Raw genomic sequence first — 24714 nt, 5'->3', positions numbered from 1 at the left:
TGTGCCTCTTTTCATGAATGTATTTGTATGGTTACGTAACTGTGTCTGTGTGATCAAATAAAAATAAATAAGCAGTGGTCCGCCCACACGGGGTGCTGTGCGGGAGTCCCAGCAGAAGTGGAGGGAGGCGGCCCACCGGGCGAGTGTGGCCATAATCACCAAGGCAGAAGCTGAGCAGGGAGCGGGGGTGGCATCACAGGCAAGAGGGCCAGGAGCAGGTTCTGGAGCAAGAACAGCAGTGCCTGTCATTTGGAGGCTGCGAACAAAGCTGGCATTTTACTTTATGGAGGACGGAGATGAGGGGCACTTTTTCCTTTAGTGTAAAGACAGATGGTGTTTTAGTTTTTGCTGGGGACCAATTTTTTTCCCCCAGAAGCAATAATTTTTTTAATTGTATAATTTTAAAAATGAACAAAGTAAAAAGACAAATGACAAACTGGGAAAATACTTGCAACTTATGTAACAAACAATAGGTTTCTATACCTAATATGCAAGACCCTAAAAATTCTCATACCCGTAGCAGCAGTATCCAAGGAGAAATAGACTCAAAAGTAAAGATAACATTTGTAGCAGCCACTGATCCTTGGGGTACTAGAAAAAGGTGGGGTATAGGAACAGGTAGGAAGAGAGTGATATTTTTTTCATTTACGTTAATTTGGCATTAACCACACCATTTTTCATCTTTGGAAGGTAAGGTGTCTTTTCCCAAATCGTGATTGTTGAGAAACATCCTAGTGAGGGCACATGCTTTCTATATCGAAAACTAAACATTCCCAAGACTGCAAGTTCACTTGGTATTTCTAACCATGAGCTGTTGTCCCCCGGAAGGGATTTGAGCTGTGGTGTACCTGTGCCGCTGCTCGGAAGAAAAGGTAGTCGTAAGAGTGGAAATGTGCTGCCTTTCTTGTAAAAGAGAGAAATATAGTATAAAGGGTGGCGAGTTTGTGGTAACCTACTCAGATCTTTCCTAGTCACTAGAACAGAATTGGACAAAAAGCAGTGTACATGTTCCAAAACGATAGCAGCTTTATCAAATCTAGTAACGCTGGGGAGTGCTGCTGGGGCATCTTCCTGGTATGTGAATGACCATTGGTTGAGTTCGAAACGTCTTTTGAAACCCAAAGTATATTTTGTCATAACATTATCATAAAATGGTAAATGGGTCTTGAGTTCTAGTATTAGTGTGAACAATCTCCTTTGTTCCTAAATAAAAATCAGGTAACACGTTACAAGGAAATTTTTATTCCTGAGAGAGGGTAGTTTGTGTATTGTTTGTTTATGTCTGCGTTATGGTGTGAATGATTAGATTGGGGATTTTTTTGGAGGTTTTTTCCTCCTAATGTTGCACATTTTGTACAACTTAAGCTTAATCATTCAATATAGGCAAATTACTGTCTAATTCCCTTATATTACTTGAAACAACACTTAATAAATAGGCCTAAGAAATTGATCTTCAGGCTGGGAAAAGACCTTGCAGACAATGGGTTTCCTGAGGTGTGGCAGATCAGCGAGCGTCCTTTCCTCCGTAGAGCCTTCGAGAAGCTGAGTGCCACCTTCCTATTCAGAGCTGTAGGAAGTTGCTGCCCTGGCAGTAGCTCCAAGACACAAACCTACTACACTTCGCTCTGCTTTTGAGACACAGTCTTCACGGGATATTTCATGTATTTCATTCCATCCATGTGATTTTGTTCTTCACATTGAAAAGTCAATCAGTGTAATTTTGGCGAGCCTACTCTAGAGACCAGAAATTTCATTTTTGCCATAATTTTTTTTTGATTATGCCTAATTTCCATTTTTGCTTCAGCTGTCATTTCTGTTATCATTTACATTTTTCTGTCTTTTACTCATTTTATCATTTGTATAAAAAATACAGCAAATGCCCATACACATACTGCTGTTGGGATAAAAGTGCCAACATGCCTGCCTACTGTGAACTGTTGGCTCCAGAACAGATTGTGAATATTATAAACTAATCTATTAGGAAGAAAAATGACAAGGTTGGGTGAGGGGAGTGGGGAAATGGTTTCCTCATTTTTAAAAAATGCTGAGTCAAAGTTGTCTAAAAAGTGAAATGCAAGCCTGAAAGTGGCCAGCCTTTTTATTGTTCATTTTCTCTTCACCCTAAATTACTAACCTCTTGAAGAAACACCTGGAGTTAAGCCATTCCTTCCAGTCCACTTTCCTTTTCTTCCAGTTAATCTCAATACTTTGTATTTTTTTTAATATTGCAATGCCACATAATTAAAGTGAACAAAAATAACAGATAAGTGGAAGAGAATCAAAACGTTAAATAGTCCCGGACATGTGTAAGAATATATAATGAGTAGGACCAACATTTCAGATCAGTTGGGAGGTGATTAAAAATGGTGTGGGGGAAATCAGTTTCCAGAAGGGATAATCATTTGGAAAATAGTCTCACTCTCTACAGAACTAAGAGTCAAGTGTGAAATCGAAAAACAAAAAAGAACTAATTCAAATACAGGTGAATATTTATGTAGTCTTAGTTTGGAAAAGGGCTTTAAAAACTCAGTGGCTTTGGCTACATGAAAGTGAATTTTACCCAAAACCCATAAATAAAACTAAAAGATTGGTGAAGAACTTGGAGAAAATGTGTGTTGTGTAGACAGTATGCAAATATAAAATGAGGACAAATAGAACAAGTTTTTAAATGCGGAAAGGATATAAATGAGAAAGTTTTATAAAACTACAAATGATCAACAAAATTTCAGCCTAAGCAATAATCAGATAAATTCAGGTTAAAACAAGTATTCTTTCTTTGCCTAGCACATTGGCAAGGGTAAAGAAAAATAGCTGGTTTTAACAAAGATTCAGAAAGATGGGTACTTTTATCCACTGTTGCTGGAACTATGTGAATTGAAATAACCTTCCTCTGGAATATCTTGATAATGTGTAGGCTTCTTTTTAATAAAAACCTTAAAAATACACATACTCTTTGTCCTGGAGATGCCATTTCTAGAAACATGTTCTAAGAGGATAATTGCCTGTGCGGGGGGCGGGGGGTGGGGGAGGCGGGGGGATTACCAGGATGTTCATCTTTATAAGCATTTTCTTAAATTTCCAACTAGGTGTTAATTAGGTCAACGATGGTATCTCCATAATATGCTATTAAAGAATATGGAAATATGTTCAGAACTTGAGTGAAAAGATTATAGAACAACAGTACAGTGCCATTTTTATAAGCATAGTACATGTGTATATACATAGCAAAATATGGGCGGATATCTATATGTGTTAGTATATAACAGGGCTAACGCTAGGTCGTAGTTATGAATGGCTTTTATTTTCTCTTTGCTTGTTTATGTTTTGCTTTATGTCATTGTTTCTGTGCGAAGACATGCGTCATAATTCCTTAACTAAAAAGCAGCACATTTGTATGCGATACTATTCTCCCTACAATCAAAACCACTTGATAGAAGGCCAGACCTGAGAAAGCTCTGGTCTGCCTCCACCTTACGAAGAACCCATTTCCAGAACCTCTTCTGCTGGGAGGTGGGAGGGGGCTGCCCTTGTGCAGAGTGGCCTTACTGTTCCTGGATCGCACAGGGCGGTTCTTAGGCTGGGAAGTGCCTGGGCATTTGAGGTGACCACTCTGTAGTGCTGAGGGCCTGTAAACATAAAAGCTTCGCTTCTGCAACATGCATGTCATTGATCTCATGCTCTTATCAATTCTTTCTTCAGGGCGTAAACCAGAAGAAGAAGGTGTGGAAGACAACGGGCTGGAGGAAAATTCTGGGGATGGACAGGTACGTGTAGCCTTCGCCAATGGATCCGTTCAGCGGGTGGACCCATGTATGTCCATTCGTTGATGGTTGTGTTTTGTTTTGTCACAGGAGGATGTTGAAACCAGTTTGGAGCACTTGCAGGACATCGACATGATGGACATCAGCGTGCTGGATGAAGCAGAAATCGATAATGGAAGCGTTGCCGATTGCGTGGAAGATGACGATGCTGATAACCTCCCGGAATCCCTGTCTGATAGCAGAGAGCTGGAGGGAGAGATGAAGGAGCTTCCTGAGCAGCTTCCTGAACATGCTGTAGGTACAGCCTCTAGAATATATGCTACATGTATCAACTCCTCGAATAGCAGACTAGATGAGAAGTTGTATGTTTGGAGTTAAGTTCTTTCAGTGCCAGTTCAACAGGATAATGGCTAATCTGTTCACATGTAAAATTCAGATGATTCTGAAAATACACTTTGCTTCATTGAAAAGTGGTGTCTCGTGAGGTACAGGATCATATGCTATCTATTTGCATAATGCAACATTAAACATTTCAGGGACATTATTCAAGACCTTCCTACTATAGGAGGTTGGTCGGTGGTGTAATGGCTTGGATGCCTTGAAAATACTGAAAGAAATTAAAAGTTGGTTTTTTTGCTATTAAGAACTGATCAGTACCCTAATTGTAAACCTGTGATACTAAGATTTGATATTATTTTTAAAGCCTTAGTGGTTTTTTTTAATGTTAGAAACAAATCAAATTAAAATACATTTATAACAGATATTATTTATTGAATTATCTGCCAGGCATTAGGCATTATGTCCTTTAATCTTTTTAACAACAGTATGACATACAGATTATGCCCATTTTCCAGTTGAGGAAATTGGGGAGTAAAGAGGTAAAGAAATATCTCCAGGCAATACACAGCTCAGAAGAGCATAAGAATTAAGACCAGGTTGATACCAGCGTCCATGTATTTCACTCACACATCATGTTGTCTTGGAGCCATTAATTTATGTGAGGGTGAATTTGCTAGGTATACAAAAAAGTTAAAGGGTCAACCTAAGTTTTGCCAGTCCTGTGCTCCTGTTCCCACACTCCGTTTTGGATGTTGCTCTTGGTGGCTTCTCAGAGATGCCATTCCATTCCGGGCAGTGGCCATCGTGGACACAGCTCCAGTGTCATTACTGTGCAGGCTGGGGAAAGAGTGGTGGCCACCAAAATCTAAGAATCCACTCCAAAGTGTGATTCTGGACATTGTTCCTGGAGGAGCAGCCTCCAGAGCTGGTGTCCTGTTCTACTTGGAGAGTATACTACAATCATCCCCCCTTATCCATGGGGATACATTCCAACACCCCCACTGGAATCATACTATAATGCTGTTTTGATTTCTGCACTGTGTTTAGAATTTCATGGCTGTTAACTTTTCCAATGAAAAGATGTAGCTTTATGTTAGTTTACTATTGATGTAATAAACTGTATTCTCCATTTATTTTACAGGTGGAGGACAGAGAAACTATAAACAATTTAGATACTTCATCATCTGACTTCACTATATTACAGGTAAATTGTTGTATATCTCCGTAATTTTAGCATCAAAGGTTAGACTGCAGTTTCTGGAAACTACTGTAGACATTGTGTGGCACTCCCAAGTAAAAGTTTTTGCGAGGTTTGCCTACTTGGTCAGTATCTCTAGAGTGGGTTTTGCTCCCCTTTTCCCAATTACAATGTGCCTATTGCAAAGGACTCGTTGTCTTGGCTTGCCCTCCAATCACTGGCTCCCTTGCAGCTGAGAGGGCATATTTGGGGAAGTTCTTATTGATTTGATTACTGAGGAAAAGGCACACCTGTCAGACCCATTCCGGATGGCATGGCATCCTCTGCAGAAAGACCGAGACAGCAAGGAGGGGCACCCCCTCTCTAGGACAGATTTGATTGGGCCCAGACTAGGATGCAAGGGGGTGGGATGGGCAGAGCATGGACATCACAGGTGGGACAGGTGGATTCCAGGGCTTCTGGTTCTGCCTCTGGGGTGTTTTTCTTATAGAAAATGCACAGATTTCTTTTGATGACTTGGCTGTTTCATTACCATCTGTAAATATTAAATCTTAGATGAGAACAAATGAAAGGTGGACTAACTTTCAGGTATGATTTGCATAAATGTGGGTCTTGAGTTTTCTTTTAATTTTTCTGCCAGCCTACATAGATGTAAATTGTTGGAATAAACGTACTTGGGTAGCTGTCTAATTTTCAATAGAAAGTTTTGTGAGGAGATGAAAATATAGTCAGCTTATGCCAGTCCTTGTTTTGTTTTTTAACTTTATTATTATTTTTTAAAATAACGTTACGTATGCTGCTTAATTAGAAATCACTTCTCAGACAAGATCTCCATTTGCTTATGCCAGGCAGGGCAAGGTTGGTTATTACCGTTCCAGAACCACAGCCTCAAAGAGGTTGCAAACCTCAAAAACACTTGGTGAAACCCAGCTCACTTTAGGGCTGATGTCTCTCTCCAGCTGCGAAGTGACACAACCCATTCCTGCCTCTGAAAAGAAAGGAGGAGCCAGGTCTGGTCGTTTCATTGAGTGTCTTTCTAGATCAAAGACTCCCAAGTTAAAATGGAGAGCAGAGACAAATAGGAATGTATTCGTTTTTCTCTGAAAAAAGTTGAGAGAATTGCTCTGCCTCGTTTCTTTCAGTCGTAGAGTCTTAATTCCCAGAGTGGGGTACGTCTTATAAAAAACGAATTGAATACAAATAAATGAAACTACGGGGAACGGTAACAATTTCCTAGGGCTTCCTAGAATGGCAGATCAAGCCCCAGTGGAAGGTACAAACCATCCACGTCCATTTAAGGGGTATATGTTAAGTACCTGTGACGCGTCGGTGTGGCTACAGACATGAATGAGAAGAAAGGCTGGTCTCCGTCCTCACAGGACCCATGCTCCACGTGTGGAGCATGCATGTAAATGGCATTGGGAAGAGCCCTGGACTGATGCGCAGACTCCCCATCACAGCCTGTGTTCTGCTGTGTGTTCTTCAGCAAGTTTGTCAACCACTCTGTGCCAGTCTCCCAATCTGAAAAGAGGGATGATGTTAATAGTACCAACTTGCTAGGGCTGTCTGATTAATACATGTATACGTAAAGTTTTTGCCGTGTATAATGCACTTCTGTGTATAATGTGCACCCACGTTTTTGGCCCAAACTTGTGTGTGGGGGGGGATCTTTCATTTTAATTTTTTAATTCAAATTTTTCTTTGTTTGCATTTAGGTAGTTGTTTTTTGTATTATAACGGAATTTTAGTGTTTGTTTTTTAACGTTATGGTACAAGAAATTTTATGTATTGGTAACAAAGTTATGATATTTACACATCATAGAAAGCCAAGAACTCTGCGTTGTTGCAAGTTTGTCATAAGTTCAATAAAACCGATTATCGTATTTCAGAGTATTATTTTGCATATGGATATCATTATTGATTTCTAGAGTTACACTTTTAACTCATAAGCATAAATAAAAGAATTGAAAACATTTACATAGATACGGAATTAGTAATACCCATGTATAATGCACATGCTTATTTTCCCTTTACAAATTGAGTTAAAAACTATGCATTATACATGGCAAAATACGGTAAATTTGTGCCTAGAACCTAATCAGTGTTCATTAGTAGTATTGGCTGAAATTCCAGAATAATGTACCTTGTGCAGAAGGAACATGGGGGCCGGATCACATATTGAGATAAAGGCCCTGCATTAGTGGGGCAGCCTCTGAAACCATTTGGGGAGGCCTTTCTCTGAGCAGATGGCCCCTGAGTTAAATGTGTAGAACTTAGCTGGGGGTGGGAACAGGGGACAGGTGGACCTGTCAGGGAGGTAAGTGGCATGAGGGGCCATTGCTGACGGCTTTAGGCCACAGAGGGACACGTGGACATGTGCTCACCGTGGTGGCAAAGTGCAGACAGATGGGGATGGGAACAGTAAACCAGAGGCTACTGTAGATGAGGGATGGCAGTGGTTTGAATTGACAGGGCTTCCCTGGAAGGGTATTTGGAAATTAGAGTTGGCCCAGTGGGGACCTCGATTGTAGGAGGAATGTGTTATCCTGAAGAGCACTCGAGTTACCAGGGAGGCAGGGGTGGTATGACCATACAAGATAAGAACAGGATCCAACAACCTCAGTTTTGTGACTGTTCAGAAACTAACACTACGTTAATTCAGTGTCTGACGTGTGCCTGGCGTTCTGTTAAGCACTGAAAGTAGAAAAAGGAAAAACCACTCATTTAAGAGTTCAGTCTAGAGGGACAGACAACTATGTGCTCAGTTGATGACTATGAACAATGATAATGTCAGGCCCCAGGGAGACGCAGCAAAAAATGGAAACCAGGTTCCGGGCTCCTTGGTAGTAACCTGGAATGTGGGGGTGGGGCCCAGAGGAAGGAGCTGGAGTGCCAGCTCTGGGAGAACGAGCAGGTTCTTTCCCTGTTGCATTTGTGAGTTTCCTAGTCTGTTTTAAAATTTTCCTTTTTAGTTACAGTTCTGGGTATAAATAAACTGTAGGTTTCACCCATCTGGCACAATCTTATTTATGGTTTTTTTTTGCAGGAAATTGAAGAGCCATCCTTGGAGCCAGGTACTGTTCAATGAAAAATTTACCAGCGGGGGTTTGGAACTATTCTAGTTTTCCACCTTCTCTAATTTGAATTCTTAAATTTTACAAAGTTGCCTTACTATAGTATACATTGTTCTAAAGGTTTACGATCCAGAACATACCAGGATCATAGAGATTGGAAACCCAGCCATATCACCAGATCTGTGAAAGTGGCTCCCTTCTCATTCTGCAAAAATGTATCGGTGAGATGAACCGATCTGATGCCTTTTTAATTATAAATGGCACTTAAATGTATGTAGAAAGAGCTTGCATGCCTTTCAAGGGCTCATACCTCTGCACCCCACAAAACAGATCTTGTGATATTGGACAGTACCTTAACTTGGTGGTTTTTAATGCAGGCAGTGCAGGGAGTGGTAGGGAGATAAATTTTAAAACGTTGAGACATAACTGGATTCCAGAAGAGGAAAGAGTTTCTTCATGAGAATTCCAAACAAATACTATTCACTTTCTGGACTGCAAATATCTCAGAGCGCCGATGGAAGAGATTCTGGTTTTCATGTTGGACTGTTCTATTAAAAGAAATTCAAAGAAATTTGGAAATTGAGCTGTTCTGTGAATGGTGATACATTCAGTTAAGCAACTTGGACTTTGGAAGCTAAATTTGGAAGAGTCATATATAAACGACGACAGAATGAAGACTGTCAAGAATCAGCCAGAAGGTTTTGGGGGTTAAATCTCTGGGATGCTTTTCTCTTCCATGTAGCGTAGCGGCTTGCTCTAGCAGTCGGTTGGAGTGCAGGTAGTGTAACCAGTGTAACGTGTGTACCCGCGGGTTTTCCAATCTCTGTGTAGCTAGCAGTTCTCTTCGTGTTAGTGTGGCAGCCGTGCCAGTTCCGCATTTGTGATTGCTGTATTTCCCTGGTAATTAAACCTTGTGCCATTCTATTCCTGTTAAATCCGTAGAAAATGAGAAAATACTCGACATTTTGGGGGAAACTTGTAAATCTGAGCCAGTAAAAGAAGAAGGTTCCGAGCTGGAGCAGCCATTTGCACAGGATACAAGTAGCGTGGGGCCAGACAGAAAGCTTGCGGAGGAAGAGGACCTTTTTGGCAGCGGCCATCCGGAGGAGGGTGATTTAGATTTGGCCAGCGAGTCAACGGCACAAGCTCAGTGGAGCAAGGCAGACACCCTGTTAGCGGTAGTGAAAAGGGAGCCCGTGGAGCAGACAGGCGGTGACGAGAGGACGGACTGTGAGCCTGTAGGGCTAGAGGAGCCAGTTGAGCAGAGTAGTAAAGCCTCAGAGCGCACGGAAGCCTCTAGCGAAGAGGTGGCAGAAGCGCCCCTGGAAGCCTCAAGCCCAGACCCCAGAGATAGCAAAGAAGACGTGAAGAAGTTTGCTTTTGAAGCTTGTAATGAAGTCCCTCCGGCTCCTAAAGAGTCCTCAGCCAGTGAGGGCGCTGATCAGAAAATGAGGTTTGTTTTTTCTCAGTTTTAGACCAGACGCTATCTCCTTTTCATTGGTCGTTTTAATGACACACATAAGCTGTTTTTTCTGCAATTGGCCAGCCAGACTGACGAAATTGTAGCTTACTTCTAAAGAATGTTTTATTTCTCTTTTATTTTAAACTGATTACATAATCTTTTTTCTTTTCTCAACCTATCATGGTTGTTTTCTTTAATTCTTCCTAATTACCTTTAGCCCAGCAGAATTAATTAACTCCTGTGGGTCTGAAATCTTACGGTTAGGTCAGATTTCCAATACGAGTTTGTCGGGGTATCAGTTTTTGAGAACTAAATTTCGGGTAGGTATGCAACCGCAGCACGTATTTTATAATTTTGAGTTTGTTTCCTGTCTGCTGCTTCCTCCTGGAGTGACATGATGTTTTCTCTCTAGTTCTGTCGAAGATGACTCGGATACAAAAAGGCTTTCCAAAGAGGACAAGGGTAGGTCCCCGCAGCGCCACCAGTCCCTTGCAGCGTGTGTGGCCTCAGCAGTGGTGGGGCATTTGCTTCTGGTTCATCGTGTCCCGTGTTTCTCACCCAGATCGGCCTGTGTGCCTTCCCTGGAGACTTTCTCCTCCGTTCGTTTTTTTTTTTTCTCCTCTGTTCTTCACTGCGGGTTCTGGTTGTAGGGAGCAAGTGTGTTCCCCAGGGTTGCTGTATGAATGGATGCAGACACTTGCTTTTTTGCAGGGGCACTTTGAGATTGTTCATCCTGACTGAACGTCCTATTTGCAAATTCTTTAGCCTCGGTGACAGATATCTTGGGGTTACCTAGCATTTCAGCTTTATCAACACCTTAGCCCTTTATTACAATCACTATTGCAAAGAAGTTTTACTGGTCCAGATTCCTCCTTAATCAGTGTTCTAAAAAGAATAAAAATCAGGGATAGGTGCAGAGGTATATAGCGGCAGAAAGAGAGGCCCCGAAGTAGTATGACACGGGTACCAACTATTTTATGTTCCAAGGCCACTTCACTGGGTTGTGTGGTGCCATTTGGTACCTTTCTAAGGGACCCTCCAATGGTCCTAACAGCCCCTGCCTCACTGTTGTAAGCGGCATTGCTGGTGGTCCTGTGGGGCTTGGTATGCAGCCTCGTCAGATGTGCGAGGAGAGCGGGCCAGGCGCCCTGTACCCAGCTGGCTTTGGGTCAAACTGGCATCTGGGACACGTGTGGAAAGTGGTGTGGAATGACTAATCTTTAAGACTCAGGATAGTGTTTTTGACCAGAACTTTCTTTTGAAATAGGTCGTAGCAGTTGTGGTAGAAATTTCTGGGTTAGTGGACTTTCTTCTACCACCAGAGCTACAGATTTGAAGAATCTTTTCAGCAAATATGGGAAGGTAAGACCAGGGGTTTCCTGGAGAAGTTGTCCTAAGGCCAAAGTAGTGCGGCGGTTAGATGCAGATCGCTGGTCCTGCCCTGTGACTACTTGAATGAGCCTTTTCTTTACGCTCACATTAGCTCATTGCCCCTCCCAGGGGTAGGGGAAGCTCCCAGAACCCACATCTCCTCTGTATTTCTTCTCTCCCAGCCCCCAAGCTGCCACTTAGCTTTTGTAGGATTTCCGGAATCCATTTTTATGGCCGCAGGACTTAAACCCGGGAAGGGCTTACAGGGCTCCTAACAAAGGCCAGGCCAGGGAGGTGGTGTCAGCACTTCTGTGAAACTGGTGGTTACTGGAGAGCACCGCGAGGCTGTAGACAGGTTACATACAGGACCGTTGGAGTCTGGCCTACGCAGGTTCTAGCTCCGCCACTCACAGTTGGGGGGGGGGTGTTTTTTCCCCGATGGGAACTGTATCTCTGCACGCGGGGTCCCCAGCGCACCTGCTTTCACCCGCAGCCGGGGTGGCTCTGAAGCACCTACCTTTCCTTCCTCCCTCCTTGGCCGTGAGGGTGGCGGTGATGGACAGATGCGGGATGCGCCAGTCTCCTCTCCCAAGTGCCCGCTGTGGTTCCTTGTTCCTTAGGGCTCCTGTGCTGGCCTTCCTCCCTTCATTTTCTCACCTTCCCTTCCTCCCTCTTCCTCTTGTACCCGCCTTCCAAAGAAACTGCATCCAGGACTCCTTGCCTCTCAGTCAGCTTTTGGGGACAAGCCAAAGTGGCACTTGGCACAGGCCCTGGTTCGTTGTAAGGCGTTAGCAAATTATAATAGAGAAAGCCAACAGTGTTTACCTTGGTTATTGATGTCCAAGAGCTAAGTAAGGAAACCTAAACATACCACGGTGGTAGAAATAACTATTAACTCTCCGGGCCTCCGTAAGCAGTGTGTGCCCTTTCCTGACTCCCCTGTGGCCCTCCGAACCGGCGAGTGCTCTCAGCAGGGAAATCTCACCCTGCAGGCCTCATGTGGCTTGAGTACAGGGCCAGGCCATTCTGGAACCTTCCTTTGGGCTAAGACTCCACGTGGGACAATGAGGATGAATCCTGGCTCCCGTGGGGCTCCTCCTGAGCTTGATGCCTGACCTCAGCTTGCTGGGGTTGTTGCGGGGGCGGGGGTTTACATGGCACGTGAGGACGTGCCTATGTGCCTGGAACATTTCGGTGAGTTTGTTGTTAGTAGTCAGATGGATGCTTCCTTCCAGAGCGCTCTTTACAAACCTGTCCTTATGTCGATGGCCATCTGTGGATGTGTCTTCCTACTTTACTGCCACATCCACACTATATTCAGAGTAATTTCTTCACAAGTTTGAGACAATGTTAAAGGGGTGCTGGCTGAAGTGTGCCTTTTGTTTGACTTTTCTCTGCCCCTCTACACTGATGACCATCTTGGTTCCCTAAGGAATAGCCAAGAGTGAAGGGGGCCCTTGGAGTAGCTGCAAAACCATAACATCATCCTCCCCAGTCATACACAGGTTTTCGGGCACCTGGTGACAGGGTTTCCCCTTGCGTCCTCTTCCCAGGGAGGGGGCCTGGACTTGGGGTGGATCAGAGGAAAGCAGCCTGCACCCTAATACCCGGTACAACTCGAGCGGTGGGGGTGGGGGATGGGGGCTTCGTGTCTGAGACATGTTTCTGTGTTTTCCTTTGAGGTGGTGGGCGCCAAGGTTGTGACAAATGCTCGGAGTCCTGGAGCTCGCTGCTACGGCTTTGTGACAATGTCCACAGCAGAAGAGGCCACAAAATGCATTAACCACCTGCACAAGACAGAGCTCCATGGAAAGATGATCTCAGTGGAAAAGGTAAGGGACTGTTCTTTTCCAGGGCCAGGGCCGTTTGAAGAAGTATTACAACGTAATACTTCCACTTGCTTCTGTTTTCAGGCGAAAAATGAACCTGCTGGGAAGAAAACCTCTGACAAAAGAGAAGGTGAAGGGAAGAAAGAGAAGTCCAGCACCAGTGACAGGTAGGTATTCCTCTTCCCTGGGGGAACTGTGGCCAAGTTGATCCTTTTCTTTACTTCCCGTGTCTAAGTTCTCCACAGATAGTGAGGAGCGTGAGACCCCTCCCTTTCGTTAGGAGGAGGTTTCAGCAGTTTAAGGTGATTTCCTTACTCCAGGGGCACCTGGGAAGAGCGGGATGGGCTCCTTGTCCTGTGTCGTCCTGTCGCCAGCGGAGGCGGCCTTCTCCTCGGCACTTGGTGCTCATTGCCCGGGTCTGGTCGCGGCTGGTTTGTTTCCCCGTATATCTGATCTAACACACGTCTGTGTCCTGGGGTTTCATTGATAGATCTGCAAACCTTAAGAGGGAAGACAAAGGTGACAGAAAAGATGATGCTAAAAAGGGTGAAGACGGAAGTGGAGAAAAAAGTAAAGATCAAGATGATCAGAAACCTGGCCCCTCAGAGCGCTCTCGAACCACAAAATCAGGTAGCTGACCGATTGCCACGCAGGATCTCACCCTGTGCTCTGCTCCTGGCTGGTGTGATTTGTTAGTTTGCTGTGATCAGTTGGCAACACAAGCTAGATTTATTTTCCACGGAGTTGAGTGTTGTTTTCTCATTTGAGTGTTTCTTGTTTCTTACACTTACTCCTTTCTCCCTGCAGGCAGTCGAGGAACCGAGCGGACTGTGGTGATGGATAAATCTAAAGGTGTGCCTGTTATTAGTGTCAAAACATCAGGATCCAAAGAGAGAGTGAGTCCCGATTTTCTAATGAGGGCATTCAGCAGTGTTTCATTTGCTGTTTCGTCTGTTTGCATTTCTAAGTGTGCTTTAGGGAATTCTTGAGCTTAATTTGAGAAAGGTTGTCTACATTTTCAAAATGTAGATATCTTGAACTTAAATTGAAAAGTTTAAAAGCTTTTCTTTATATTTTGTTCTGATTGATTGGAATTGTTGCCTTTTTTATTTTCTAAAGATATTTTTTAAATTCTAATATGGGAGCAGTTGACTTTTTTTCTGAGTCAGTATTTACCAGTCCATTTTCATTGCCCTGAAAATTTCAGCAGCGCTCCATTGTGTACTCCTAAACCCACGCGTGATGCGGCAACCTTTCCACCTGCCTCTAAGCCCAGTCTCCACCTTGGCTTGGTCCCATACCTTCTCCTCACAGATGCTCCACAGAACACAGAAGCCACGAAGTACCTGTCCTACGTTCTTACCTCTTCACTCTGCCTTGCTCTTGGGGCCGTGGCAGTGCTGATGTTCCTACGTTCAACTTTTGATGACAGCCTTACGACTCTAATAGATGTGGGTGTGGGACCCCCAAGACCACCCACGTTCAGTGATTTACTAGAGGGACCAGTGGGGCTCAGCCTATAGTTGTTTTTGCGGCTGAGCTTGGCTACATTGATGCATTGAGCAGGTCATGGGGGCGAAGACACAGGCAGAGTCTGAGGGAACCCTTTGTGGGCTCCCGGCATGCAGGTTCACACAGCAGTGAAATGCAGCAACACACAGGTGATGATGCCTGTGCCCAAGGAAGCCCAGGAGAGCCTCAGCCAGGGTTTTCAATGAGGGCTGAGTACTTAGGCACCCACTGCCTGGCAGGTGCCAGAATTGCTGACTTCCAGAAGGAAAGCAGGTGTTCAGCATAAAGCATAGTTTGCGTTGTCTGGGCACAGTGACCCGCTGTGGCCAGTTAGTGGCGGCTGGGGATACTCTGAGCACCAGGTTCCCAGAAGCCAGCCTCAGGCCCGCCGTGTTGACCCCGTGCCACATGGACAACAAACCATGTAAGCCATTGAATTGTGGGCATCAGTTGTACCAGCGTTTCCATTACAGAAGTCTGCGTGTGTTTGTGTCAATATTTTAATACGTTCTAGCCATTGAAAATTACTTTATAAAAAATATTGGGAAATGGCAAAATGAAAGCATGGGTTCCAGGCCTAAAATGGGTAGATCCCATAAAAAGGCAATTGTCATAAATAAGGAATCCTCAGACATAACCAGAAATGGCCTTAGTTGGGCACTCACTGCATATTATTAAGGAAAAGGACAGGATTAAGCAGTTTATTTTGGATGCAAAAGCAAAATATGAAAAATACTTTTTTTGATGTTATGAAAAATTTGGTGGGGGATATACTCATTTTCCACTTTGATGCCACTTAGGATTTTAGTGATGAAGGTCTGTGACTTGGAATTATGCTAAGCCAAACGTGAAGTTGCTTAGGAGCAAACACATTACCTAATTGTTTCATTAAGTGTTAATCTTCCTGTCTGATCTTCACGTTGGATGCTTGGACCTGGACATCGCTGATTCTTCCTGTTGTCATTTCGTTCTCAATTTCTTTATGTTCCTTGGTGAACCAGGTTTCCAAGAGCCAGGATCGCAAATCGGCCAGCAGAGAGAAGCGGTCCATTGTGTCCTTTGATAAAGTCAAAGAGCCTCGGAAGTCAAGAGACTCAGAGTCCCGTAGGTGAGTTGGGGTCCAGGTACAGCTGGTTGGGTTGTTGCCCTGGACTGCTTGTAACTGTGTCCTAAGAGTGTTTTTGGTGTCCCCTGTGGCTAGAGAACTGCTTTCAACCTGTTGGCCCCCTTGACTCTGACTTTCATCCTACGGCTTTTTCACATGCACGTAGGCGCATCTCTTCCTGAAGATTACGGGAGGTAACAGCGGCATGAGGAGGAATGCCTTCCTGGTGCAGTAGTGCTAGTTAGCAAAACACCAGTCTGCTCCAGAAGCTGTGAAAAAGAAAAACCAGTGGGGCAGACCCATTGAGCGAGCTGAGAGGTCCTCATTCTTAAATAAGCCAAGAAAAAAATCTCTTTGATTTTTAAAAACTAAACAAATGGTATTGATCAGGTTGAGTGACAGTTAATCTTTCCTATCAAGAAATAATTTTTCAAGTATAGTCTAAAAAATAGCTATTAGTAAAAAGTCTAGCAAAGTAAGATTGAGGAAAGGGGTCAGGGAGGGCCACTTTTTGTGGTGCCCTATACAGAACTTTCTTCCTAAAAGGGAAAGTCATTGGGCAAAGGAAAGTTTAATTTTCATGAAGTAATTTGCAAATAAATCAGCAGAACTGACCCATGTGCATGTGGGAATTTACCATGTGAAAGTGATATTTCTCACTAGTGATGAGAGGATGGACTCTCCCCAAAATGGCTTTCGGTCATTTGGCTACTCCCTTGGGCAGTCCTTTGGGTCTCCATTTCACATCATTGACAAATAGCAAACTGATGACTAACCAAAACCTAAAATTATCCATATGTGAAAGTAAATATATGAATTTGAGCTTTGAATGGCTTGAAAAGTCACAGAAAAGTAAGTTAAAACAAAACTTAACCTCTCTACAAGAAAGACTGTAGAGAAAGCCAAAAGACGTGCGACAGGTAGGCATAAAGGTGATTTGAAATAAATGTAATAAGGAAAGAAGTAACCTGATAGGAAAATGGACAGAAAATGATACAAGGTGATAAGGGGAATGCAGAAGGAAACAGAAGTGAGACCAGGTTTTCATCCACCAGTTTGAATTGATCCACCATTTGAATTAGAGTGTGGAAGATTGTTTGTAGTGGTGGGAGCATACGTAGACATGGCATTTTGAGGCGACGTTACACCTAGCACGCACTCCTGCATGCTAGTGTCCCAGACCAAGAAGTGGCGCCTCTCCACACCTGCCCTGCAGGAACCTGTGCACAAGAAAATGGCACGGGGGAGGCGCCGGCCCAGTGGCTCAGGTAGTTAGAGCACTGTGCTCCTAACGCCGAGGTCGCCGGTTCGATTCCCACATGGGCCAGTGAGCTGCACCCTCTACAGCTAAGATTGTGAACAATGGCTTTCCATGGAGCTGAGCTGCCGTGAGCAGCCAGAGGTTGGCATGAGCTGCCCTGGGCTACTGTGTGCCGCCATGAGCAGCCAGTGGCCAGCGTGAGCTCCTATGTGCTGTCGTGAGTGTCCGGCAGCCATCATGAGTGGCGGCAGCCAGCGAGAGCTGCCGTGAGCGGCCGTGAGCGGCCGACCAACAACCGACTGCCTCAGCCGGGGGAGCACAAGGCTCATAACACCAGCATGGGCCGGGGAGCTGTGTCCTATACAGCTAGACTAAGAAACAACAGTTTGAACCGAGGTGGGGAGGGGTGGAAGAAAGGGGGCGGGAAATGGCACAGGTATCCCTCTTTGTGAGGTCGGGAACGGCTAGGAGGTCTGCCTCTGTGTGCTGGTTTTGTAAACTTGCCTTCTCCATGGACTTCGTCCCAAACGCGCACCATAGATCTGTAGAGATGGGCATGTGGAAGGGACCAGGACATGTCACGTGAACCAAGGAAGCTGCTGTTTTTGTCCAAAATGCAGACCAAAAAAAGGGCAAGATTATACATTTCTGCTGATACAAATATGTGTGTGTAAATGCACAGCAAAGGACGAAAAGGAGACAAGCTGGCGGCTGTCTCTGCCGCATACACAGAGTGGAAGGAAGTGCCTGAATTACGATCAGTATCGCTATCGGAGAGCTGTCAGTGCCTGAGCCTGGCAGGGGCCTGCGTGGCCTGGTGGGCATCCCACCACTCAGCTGTCACAGGCCTTTGCTTCTCATTCAAGCTTAGAAACGGCATCAAAAGATTACAGTTCTAGTGCACTATCCTCAGGTCATGGTGACTAATTGAAGCTCATGATTTAGAGAGCAGAGGTTCTACTTCAGACTGAGTGACTGAAAAATACATTGCTTTTTATTTTTACGGGACTATATTGTATGTAATTAGATGTTGAACTCCAGAAAGGTCTGAGTTCATATTGCTGACCACACACACCCCTCCTTTGCTCTGTTACCTGGCTGGTCTAGGACTAAGCTGGAAGCAGAGCTGGTGCTGCCATTCCTGGGCTCTTGCGGCTGCTTCAGAGGCACTGGGCCCCACCCTCGTTCTTCCCGCTAGAGCCACAGCCCTGCAGGTCAGGGCACAGCCCTGGAATCTGCATTTCTGCAGTGCACCCTGGCTAGTCTGCGCTGCCACGGGGAGCCATTGCGACCTGTGGGTCCATCCCTGCAGCTGCTGCTCTGCGCCCACCCGCAGGTTGCGTGAGCGCAGTGAGCGGGAGCAGCGCATGCAGGCGCTGTGGGAGCAGGAGGAGCGGGAGCAGCTGGAGTTCGCCCGCGAGAGGCTGGCCTTCCATCGTCACCGCCTGGAGCGTGAGCGCATGGAGCGTGAGCGGCTGGAGCGCGAGCGCATGCGTGTGGAGCATGAGCGCAGGAAGGAGCAGGAGCGCATCCATCGTGAGCGTGAGGAGCTGCGGCGCCAGCAGGAGCTGCGCTATGAGCAGGAGCGGCGGCCCGCTGTGCGGAGGCCCTACAATGTGGACGGCCGGTAAGCCCAGCTGCTCCTAGCAGATGCCCCGTAGGTGGCCCATGGCATTTAGAACTGTTGTGGTCCCCAAAATCATGTTCACATGAGATACTTATTTAAAAGGAAACACTAGTACTTGCTGCAGCCCAATTCGATGTCTTGTACTTTGTCAGGGAACCTGTGATGGTCTGAGGTCGATGGGGAAATGGTTGGATAAAGTTGTGCTGATGAAGTCTTTAGGTTCCTGTCCCAGCACAGCCCCCCTGGCGAAGGAATTCAGACACCCAGAGCAGCACATCACACACAAGTGCTGGGCAGGCAGCCACACCAAAGGCACTTCCTTCTGGGCCCCTTCCAGGCTTTGTAATTATACAGTAATTTGTTTTTGCTTATTCCAATAATAAGATTAATTCTAATTCCCCAGATATCTTGATGTGACGTGTGAATACTAAAGTTTTAGCTAACCACCAGTGAAAAAGAGGCCGAAACTTGAACTCTGCTGTCAGGAGCCTGGGAGATAATCCCAGCCGCGATCCTGTCACTGTTTCAGAGTGCACTGCAATTTGGGGAGATTGTTTTGTTTTTATTTTCTTTCTACTGCATGGGCTAAAGAGGTCCTTTTGTAACACACAGTGTGACTTCTGTAAGGGGCCTTTAAGCTGTGTTAGGACTTTTTATGCCTTTGTGCAAAATACTGATGCCAGGAGTTTGTTCTGGTCGTAAATGTTTTGAATTCGTACATTTCAAGTGCTTCTAAAAGTCTTCCCCACTGGGTGTCTTCTGGGTCAAGTCAGTATTTGGGTAGAAGCGATGGCAGTGCGCTACAGAGCTCAGGTAACACCTCTGGCTTGCTGTCCTGATAGAGAGGGGCCGACCCTCGCGGTGGCCGTCCTGCGGACACGTACGTGCGCCTGCCCGCTCCACTGATCACCTCTTCTTAGGAGGGCGTGTTGGACAAACTAGAACAGTCAGATCCCACATCACCCCTCCCGCCGCTCTCAGCGCGTGCAGCAGAGAATATTCTGGTGATAAAGTTAATTCTCGTTCTCTGAAGTGCTGGAGCTGCTGACACCAGCTCCCACAAGGTGATCTCTTTGGAGGAGGACAGTGCACTGAGCCCTTTGTTATTTTCAGCTTTATTGAGGTATAACTGAAAAACAGGAATTGTTTCTATTTAAGGTATACAACTTGATATTTTGACGTGTTGTATACATTGTGAAATAACCACAATCAAGCCAATTAACGTACCCATAATCTCACATAATTCCCACGCACTTGCCTTTTCTTGCTTCCCCTTCCAGGCGAGATGACGCCTACTGGCCGGAAGCCAAGCGGGCCGCCCTCGATGAGCGCTACCATTCGGACTTCAACCGCCAGGACCGCTTCCACGACTTTGACCACAGGGACCGGGGCCGCTACCCCAACCACTCGGTTGACAGGTCAGCTAGGCCCCCATGACCCTGCCCGCTCAATGCAGGTTGTCTTTGTCATGGGTCATTCTTAGTGACGAAGTGGGGTTGGCCCTTCTAGGCTCTGCGAGCCCATTCAAACCCTCAGTGTGTGGGGAGCACCAGGTTCAACTTGGGAGATGTTTTCCATTTAGGGTCTAACCAACCTAGGCTTCCTCTCATGGTTTTCTTTCAATTGCCTTTTTCAGGAGAGAAGGTTCCAGGTCAATGATGGGAGAAAGAGAAGGACAGGTAAGTTAGAAGCTAGGATTGTAGCCACAGTTTTCCCGTAGAGTTTATTTCTCTTCCCATCTTCTACCTGCCTTCCTCCTCCTCCTCCTATTTGCGTTAGAGGAAGAATGAGTAAAGGAGAAGTGCAGCCCTGCAATGTTCGTGGGATGACGGTTTGAATGATTGGAGCTTGGTCTTGGCTGGAAATCCAAATAGGTTTTCTGAAGCCTTTTCTGACCTTGACCCTGAAGTTCTGCACACTTTAGTAAAAATGCACTGGTCGTCAAGTGCTACAGAGCCTTGGGTGAGTCTGATGGACTCTGTTGTGACCCACACAGCTGATTAGACGCCACACTTCCATGTTGTGAAGTCCACGTGCACCTGTGGTCGCTGGTCAGCCTGCCCCACGAGCCTTGGACAATAACGCTGTCTCTGGTCGACACTCGTTCTCTGTAGGATTAACACGGTAGAAGATAAGCTCAGTTTTCTCCTTCTTTCCTGTCTTACATGTGAATTGAGAACTTCCCCCAAGGAGCCTCAACTCCTGAGTGGATTTAAGTGGGAAATCCGGGGATTGAGGGAAGGTTGAGTCGGAGCGTTGTGGGGCAAAATTGCTGTACCTTGAGTCCATCCTTTCCCTGACTCCAGCATAGACAGTCCCGCCCTCCACCTCTGCTCCTAAGAATGTGCTGGGTGTGGCTCGGCTCCTTGGCTACACTGGGGTATCTTCTGCCACCTCAGGAGTAATTCTGTGATACTCAACATGATTCCTTTTTCTCTGCGTCTAGTGGTAAATCTTACATGCGGCTAATCTACACCTAGTCTTCTGGCTTTTCTTTGGTGGAGAAGTTGAGCCCCATGGTTAAATGTCCAGGCTCCAGAATCAGAACCAGGGTCACATCCTGGTGCCATTACTTCTGCCCTGCCTGTTTCTTTAGTTGGAAATGGGGGTACTCATTGTACTGCAGAGGGTGGTGGAAGACCAAATGAGAGGACATACATGTCTGCAGGAGGTGTTCACACGGTCCCTCACACGAAGCCTTTCACTGCGGGCTGTTCTGCATACGGTTATCAGACAGTGCTCTCCTGAAACTGAAAAGGTTTTTTGTTGTTTTTTTCCCCACATGCACAGTCGTAAATAAGACCCCAGTGCTGCACCGATGAGCAGTGGTGACATCTGACACAGAAGGGAACACAGCACAGACGTTCGGGGCCATATTGAGCTGTTACATGGGCTGGTTGGTTGGTCAGAAGAATGTTGGTTAAGCTTTAAAATACCAGGGGGAGATGGAAATAGGCTTTAGTAAAGACCCAGGTCTTGCTAAGTTCCCTCTTCTTTGTATTAAATGCACCTCTTCCCAGTAGTGTGTCTTTAGATAGAAGTGTATTGAAAAAAAATGTTCGTCTTTGTTCGAAATTACATGAAGCTCTCTAAATCACCAGCTGTACTGTAGTGGTGTTATTTTCAGAAGTCCCATTTGAGCTGCTCTTCTTCCATTTGGCAGCACTGACTTTCGTGGGCACTTAAGCCTGTAATTTTGCCCCTTGAAGAAACAATGCTGTTTTGTTCATCTTGTAAAATTGACCCCGTTTTCTTCTCGTTGAGGGGAGGTGGTGCACATTTGAGGATAAGAGGCAAGGGGAGGTAGGTGGTGTTGAGGGCTCCATTAAGGGCATGCCCACCCTGGCCTTGGAGTGGGAGATAAGCCTGGCCGCAGACAGTGACAGGTGGCTGGAGCAGGCACGTAAGGGGCTTTGTGACCTGGGCTCCCTTCTGCTTCCTTCTCACTTCGAATGTGGTCGTGGGGTAAAAGCTCCCACGGTCACTGGTTGGGTCTCTGGAGCAGTGAACCTTGGAGCTCCTTAAAAGTCAGCCTTGGCCGTTCTTCGAGCAGACAGGGACAGGCCGTGGGGGGAAGGAAAAGGAGTGGTGGCCTGTTCTGGAGTGTGAGGCTCCCTGCGTCGTCCCTCCTTCACAGCGCATGTGGGTTGGGGTCACACTGCTGGCGCCCGTGCCAGCCCAGCACTTAACAGTGGGGGTACAGAGTTGACACTGGTGGTACTAGCCAAGGAGCAGCTGCCCCGGCTCCATCCGACTCGTGGTGTCCTGCGTCCCCAGCACAGAAGGGGCACAGTGCCAGGCCCAGAAATGGGCTGTGTTTAAGGATCCCTCGTGGCTCTTCTGCTTTGGTGCTTCCGTGGGAGTGTTGATTATATTGTGAGCTTGGCATGGAGCAGTCGCAGGGTCCCAGCACCCCTCAGTGCCTGATTTCTCTGTCTTCTGATTAGCGTTAGTCTCAGCCCCAAGTCTCCTCCTTTCCTCAACTCCATGAGCACGATTTTCTCACCAGACCATGAGCAGACTTCAGGATGGAGCAATGTCATGCGAGCCAAGGTGTCCTGTGTGGCCAAAACACTGCCTGCCAGTGCTCGTTGTTACCTTGGGAAGCAGGGTTGGTACTAAAGCCTTCTTACCGTTCTGGCTTTCTCTTTAACACCCAGCATTATCCGGAACGCCACGGAGGACCAGAGCGCCACGGGCGGGACTCCCGTGACGGGTGGGGCGGATATGGCTCCGACAAGAGGATGAGCGAGGGCCGGGGGCTGCCTCCTCCACCCAGGTTTGTGTCCCACACCCCCGTGCCATGCAGGCCTCACACAGCTGACAGCCTGAGGGCCCGGTCTTGGGGATGAGATGAGTGCAGGCCACCTTGGAACTCTTCCAGCAGCAGGGGACCAGAGCCAGTCCCTTTTCACGCAGCCTCCACTGCCTGGAGGGGTGGGGGCGGCGAGCACAGCCTGCTGTGGCTACTCTGAGGAGCAGAGATGGGGGCAATCCAAATCAGAGACGTCTTTTTCCAAGGGGCAGACGTGACTGGGCGGACCATGGTCGGAGAATAGAGGACGACCGTGCGTGGCAGGGCGCTGCTGATGGAGGCATGATAGGCAGGGACCACAAGAGGTGGCAGGGTAAGTAAGGGCTGGGGTGGGGTCTGGCTATGTGGTGAAGCATCTGGGCAGCGCGCGCTGCACCTGCCCTCCACCAGTCACTGTTGGGCTCCCTGTTCCCTGAGGGCGGGAGCAGCTTTCCCGCCCTCCAAGGCCTTGCTCAGGGCCTGGCGTAGGAGGAGCCCCTTCATGCCTGCCTGGAGGGTCTGGCGCTTGCCGCGGGTGTGCGGTAGTGCTCACACCCCCCGGGACCTGCGTTTCAGGGGTGACTGGGTGGCTCATGAAAGGTGTCCTCTGAAACTGCATCCTCTGCTGGGAGGCGCTATGTGAAAAGTGTCTCTTGTTTTCTAGGTGGTGACAGAAGCATGTCTGGTCACTCTGGGCCAGGTCACATGATGAACCGGGGAGGGATGTCGGGGTAAGGCATCCTGTCGGTGTGTCTGTGCCGTGTCTGCATGTTGGCTTGCTCTCGGGAAGGTGTAGAAACAGTCAAGTCTCCCCAACTCACACTGCCTCCTGGTGTGTGCTCCGTCACCTGTCATCACTCCTAAAATGGTGCGGGTCTGTCCCCTGGTGCTGCTGCTTGACAGGGAAGAGTCCTGAAGAGCACGTGTCCCACTGACGGGGCCCCTGGGAGGGGTTGGGCTCTGAGGACATGAGCATCTGCATTTGTTCCAGGCGAGGCAGCTTTGCCCCAGGAGGGGCCTCTCGGGGCCACGTGATCCCGCATGGTGGAATGCAAGGCGGATTTGGGGGCCAGAACCGGGGGAGCAGGCCCAACGACGCCCGCTTCACTCGCCGCTACTAAGTGCTTGGAGTCCTGTTATGTCACGTGGCAACCAGACTATTCTGTTAGGAGTTATCTTAAACTGTGTACAATAATTTTTTTTATCTGCTGCCATATTGTAGCTCAATACAATGTGAATTTGTTTTTTTTTTTTGTTTGTTTTTTGTAATAAATGTGTTTCTGTTCACATACCCTTTATTTAGAGCGGCATCTCTTTATTTCCTCTTTAAATAAAATGAAATCATACTCGGTGTTGCTGAGCCACAGCTTTTTCTCCACGGAAGAAGGGCTGAAAGGGCAGCTCACGGGAACTGCTGGGGTTCCAGAAACTTTTCCTGTGAGCCCAGGCTCAGAGGATCGCTGGGTCCTGAGGTGCAGCCATCTTGTACCCCCCTTATGGTATCTCAGTCATCTGTCACCCCAGCTCTGCCTCCATGTCCATAGCCCTGCTGAACAGGCTGTGTGTGTGTGTGTGTGTGGTCAAGGGTATGTCACATGAAATTGACTATTTTAACCATTTTTACACACAGTTCAGTGGCATTAAATTCACACGGTCCTACCGCCATCCTCACCATTCATCTCCAAAACTTCCTTAGCTTCCCGAACTGAAACTCATTAAACACTACCTCCCCTCCCCCCCAGCCCGACACCCACCGTTCTACTTTGTCTCTATGGGTCTGACTCCTAGGGACCTCACATGATAGAACTGCACCCTAGTGAGGCGAGAACAGGTAATAGCGAATGAGCTGAGGGGAGGAGAAAAGCTATTGGACACCGGGAA

General features: G+C 46.7%; 1 protein-coding gene across 1 annotated transcript; it reads left to right on the top strand.

Annotated features, from left to right (window-relative positions):
• Window positions 1-3656: 3656 nt before the first annotated feature.
• Window positions 3657-24124, top strand: SAFB (scaffold attachment factor B; the record flags this gene model as incomplete). The annotated part of the gene is given in 18 exon segments (XM_081077402.1): window positions 3657-3764; window positions 3852-4055; window positions 9204-9311; window positions 9314-9825; window positions 10247-10296; window positions 11102-11196; window positions 12888-13037; window positions 13119-13201; window positions 13525-13664; window positions 13842-13930; window positions 15548-15654; window positions 18249-18539; window positions 19820-19957; window positions 20176-20218; window positions 22700-22818; window positions 23061-23167; window positions 23498-23564; window positions 23825-24124. Coding segments are annotated over 18 exon segments (2541 nt in total). The 3' UTR covers window positions 23955-24124.
• Window positions 24125-24714: the final 590 nt, after the last annotated feature.

This window comes from Rhinolophus hipposideros (assembly GCF_964194185.1).
Source record: "Rhinolophus hipposideros genome assembly, chromosome: 16".
Lineage (NCBI taxonomy): Eukaryota > Metazoa > Chordata > Mammalia > Chiroptera > Rhinolophidae > Rhinolophus > Rhinolophus hipposideros.
Note: the sequence above shows the minus strand (reverse complement) of the source record. Positions and strands in the feature narration are given on the sequence as shown.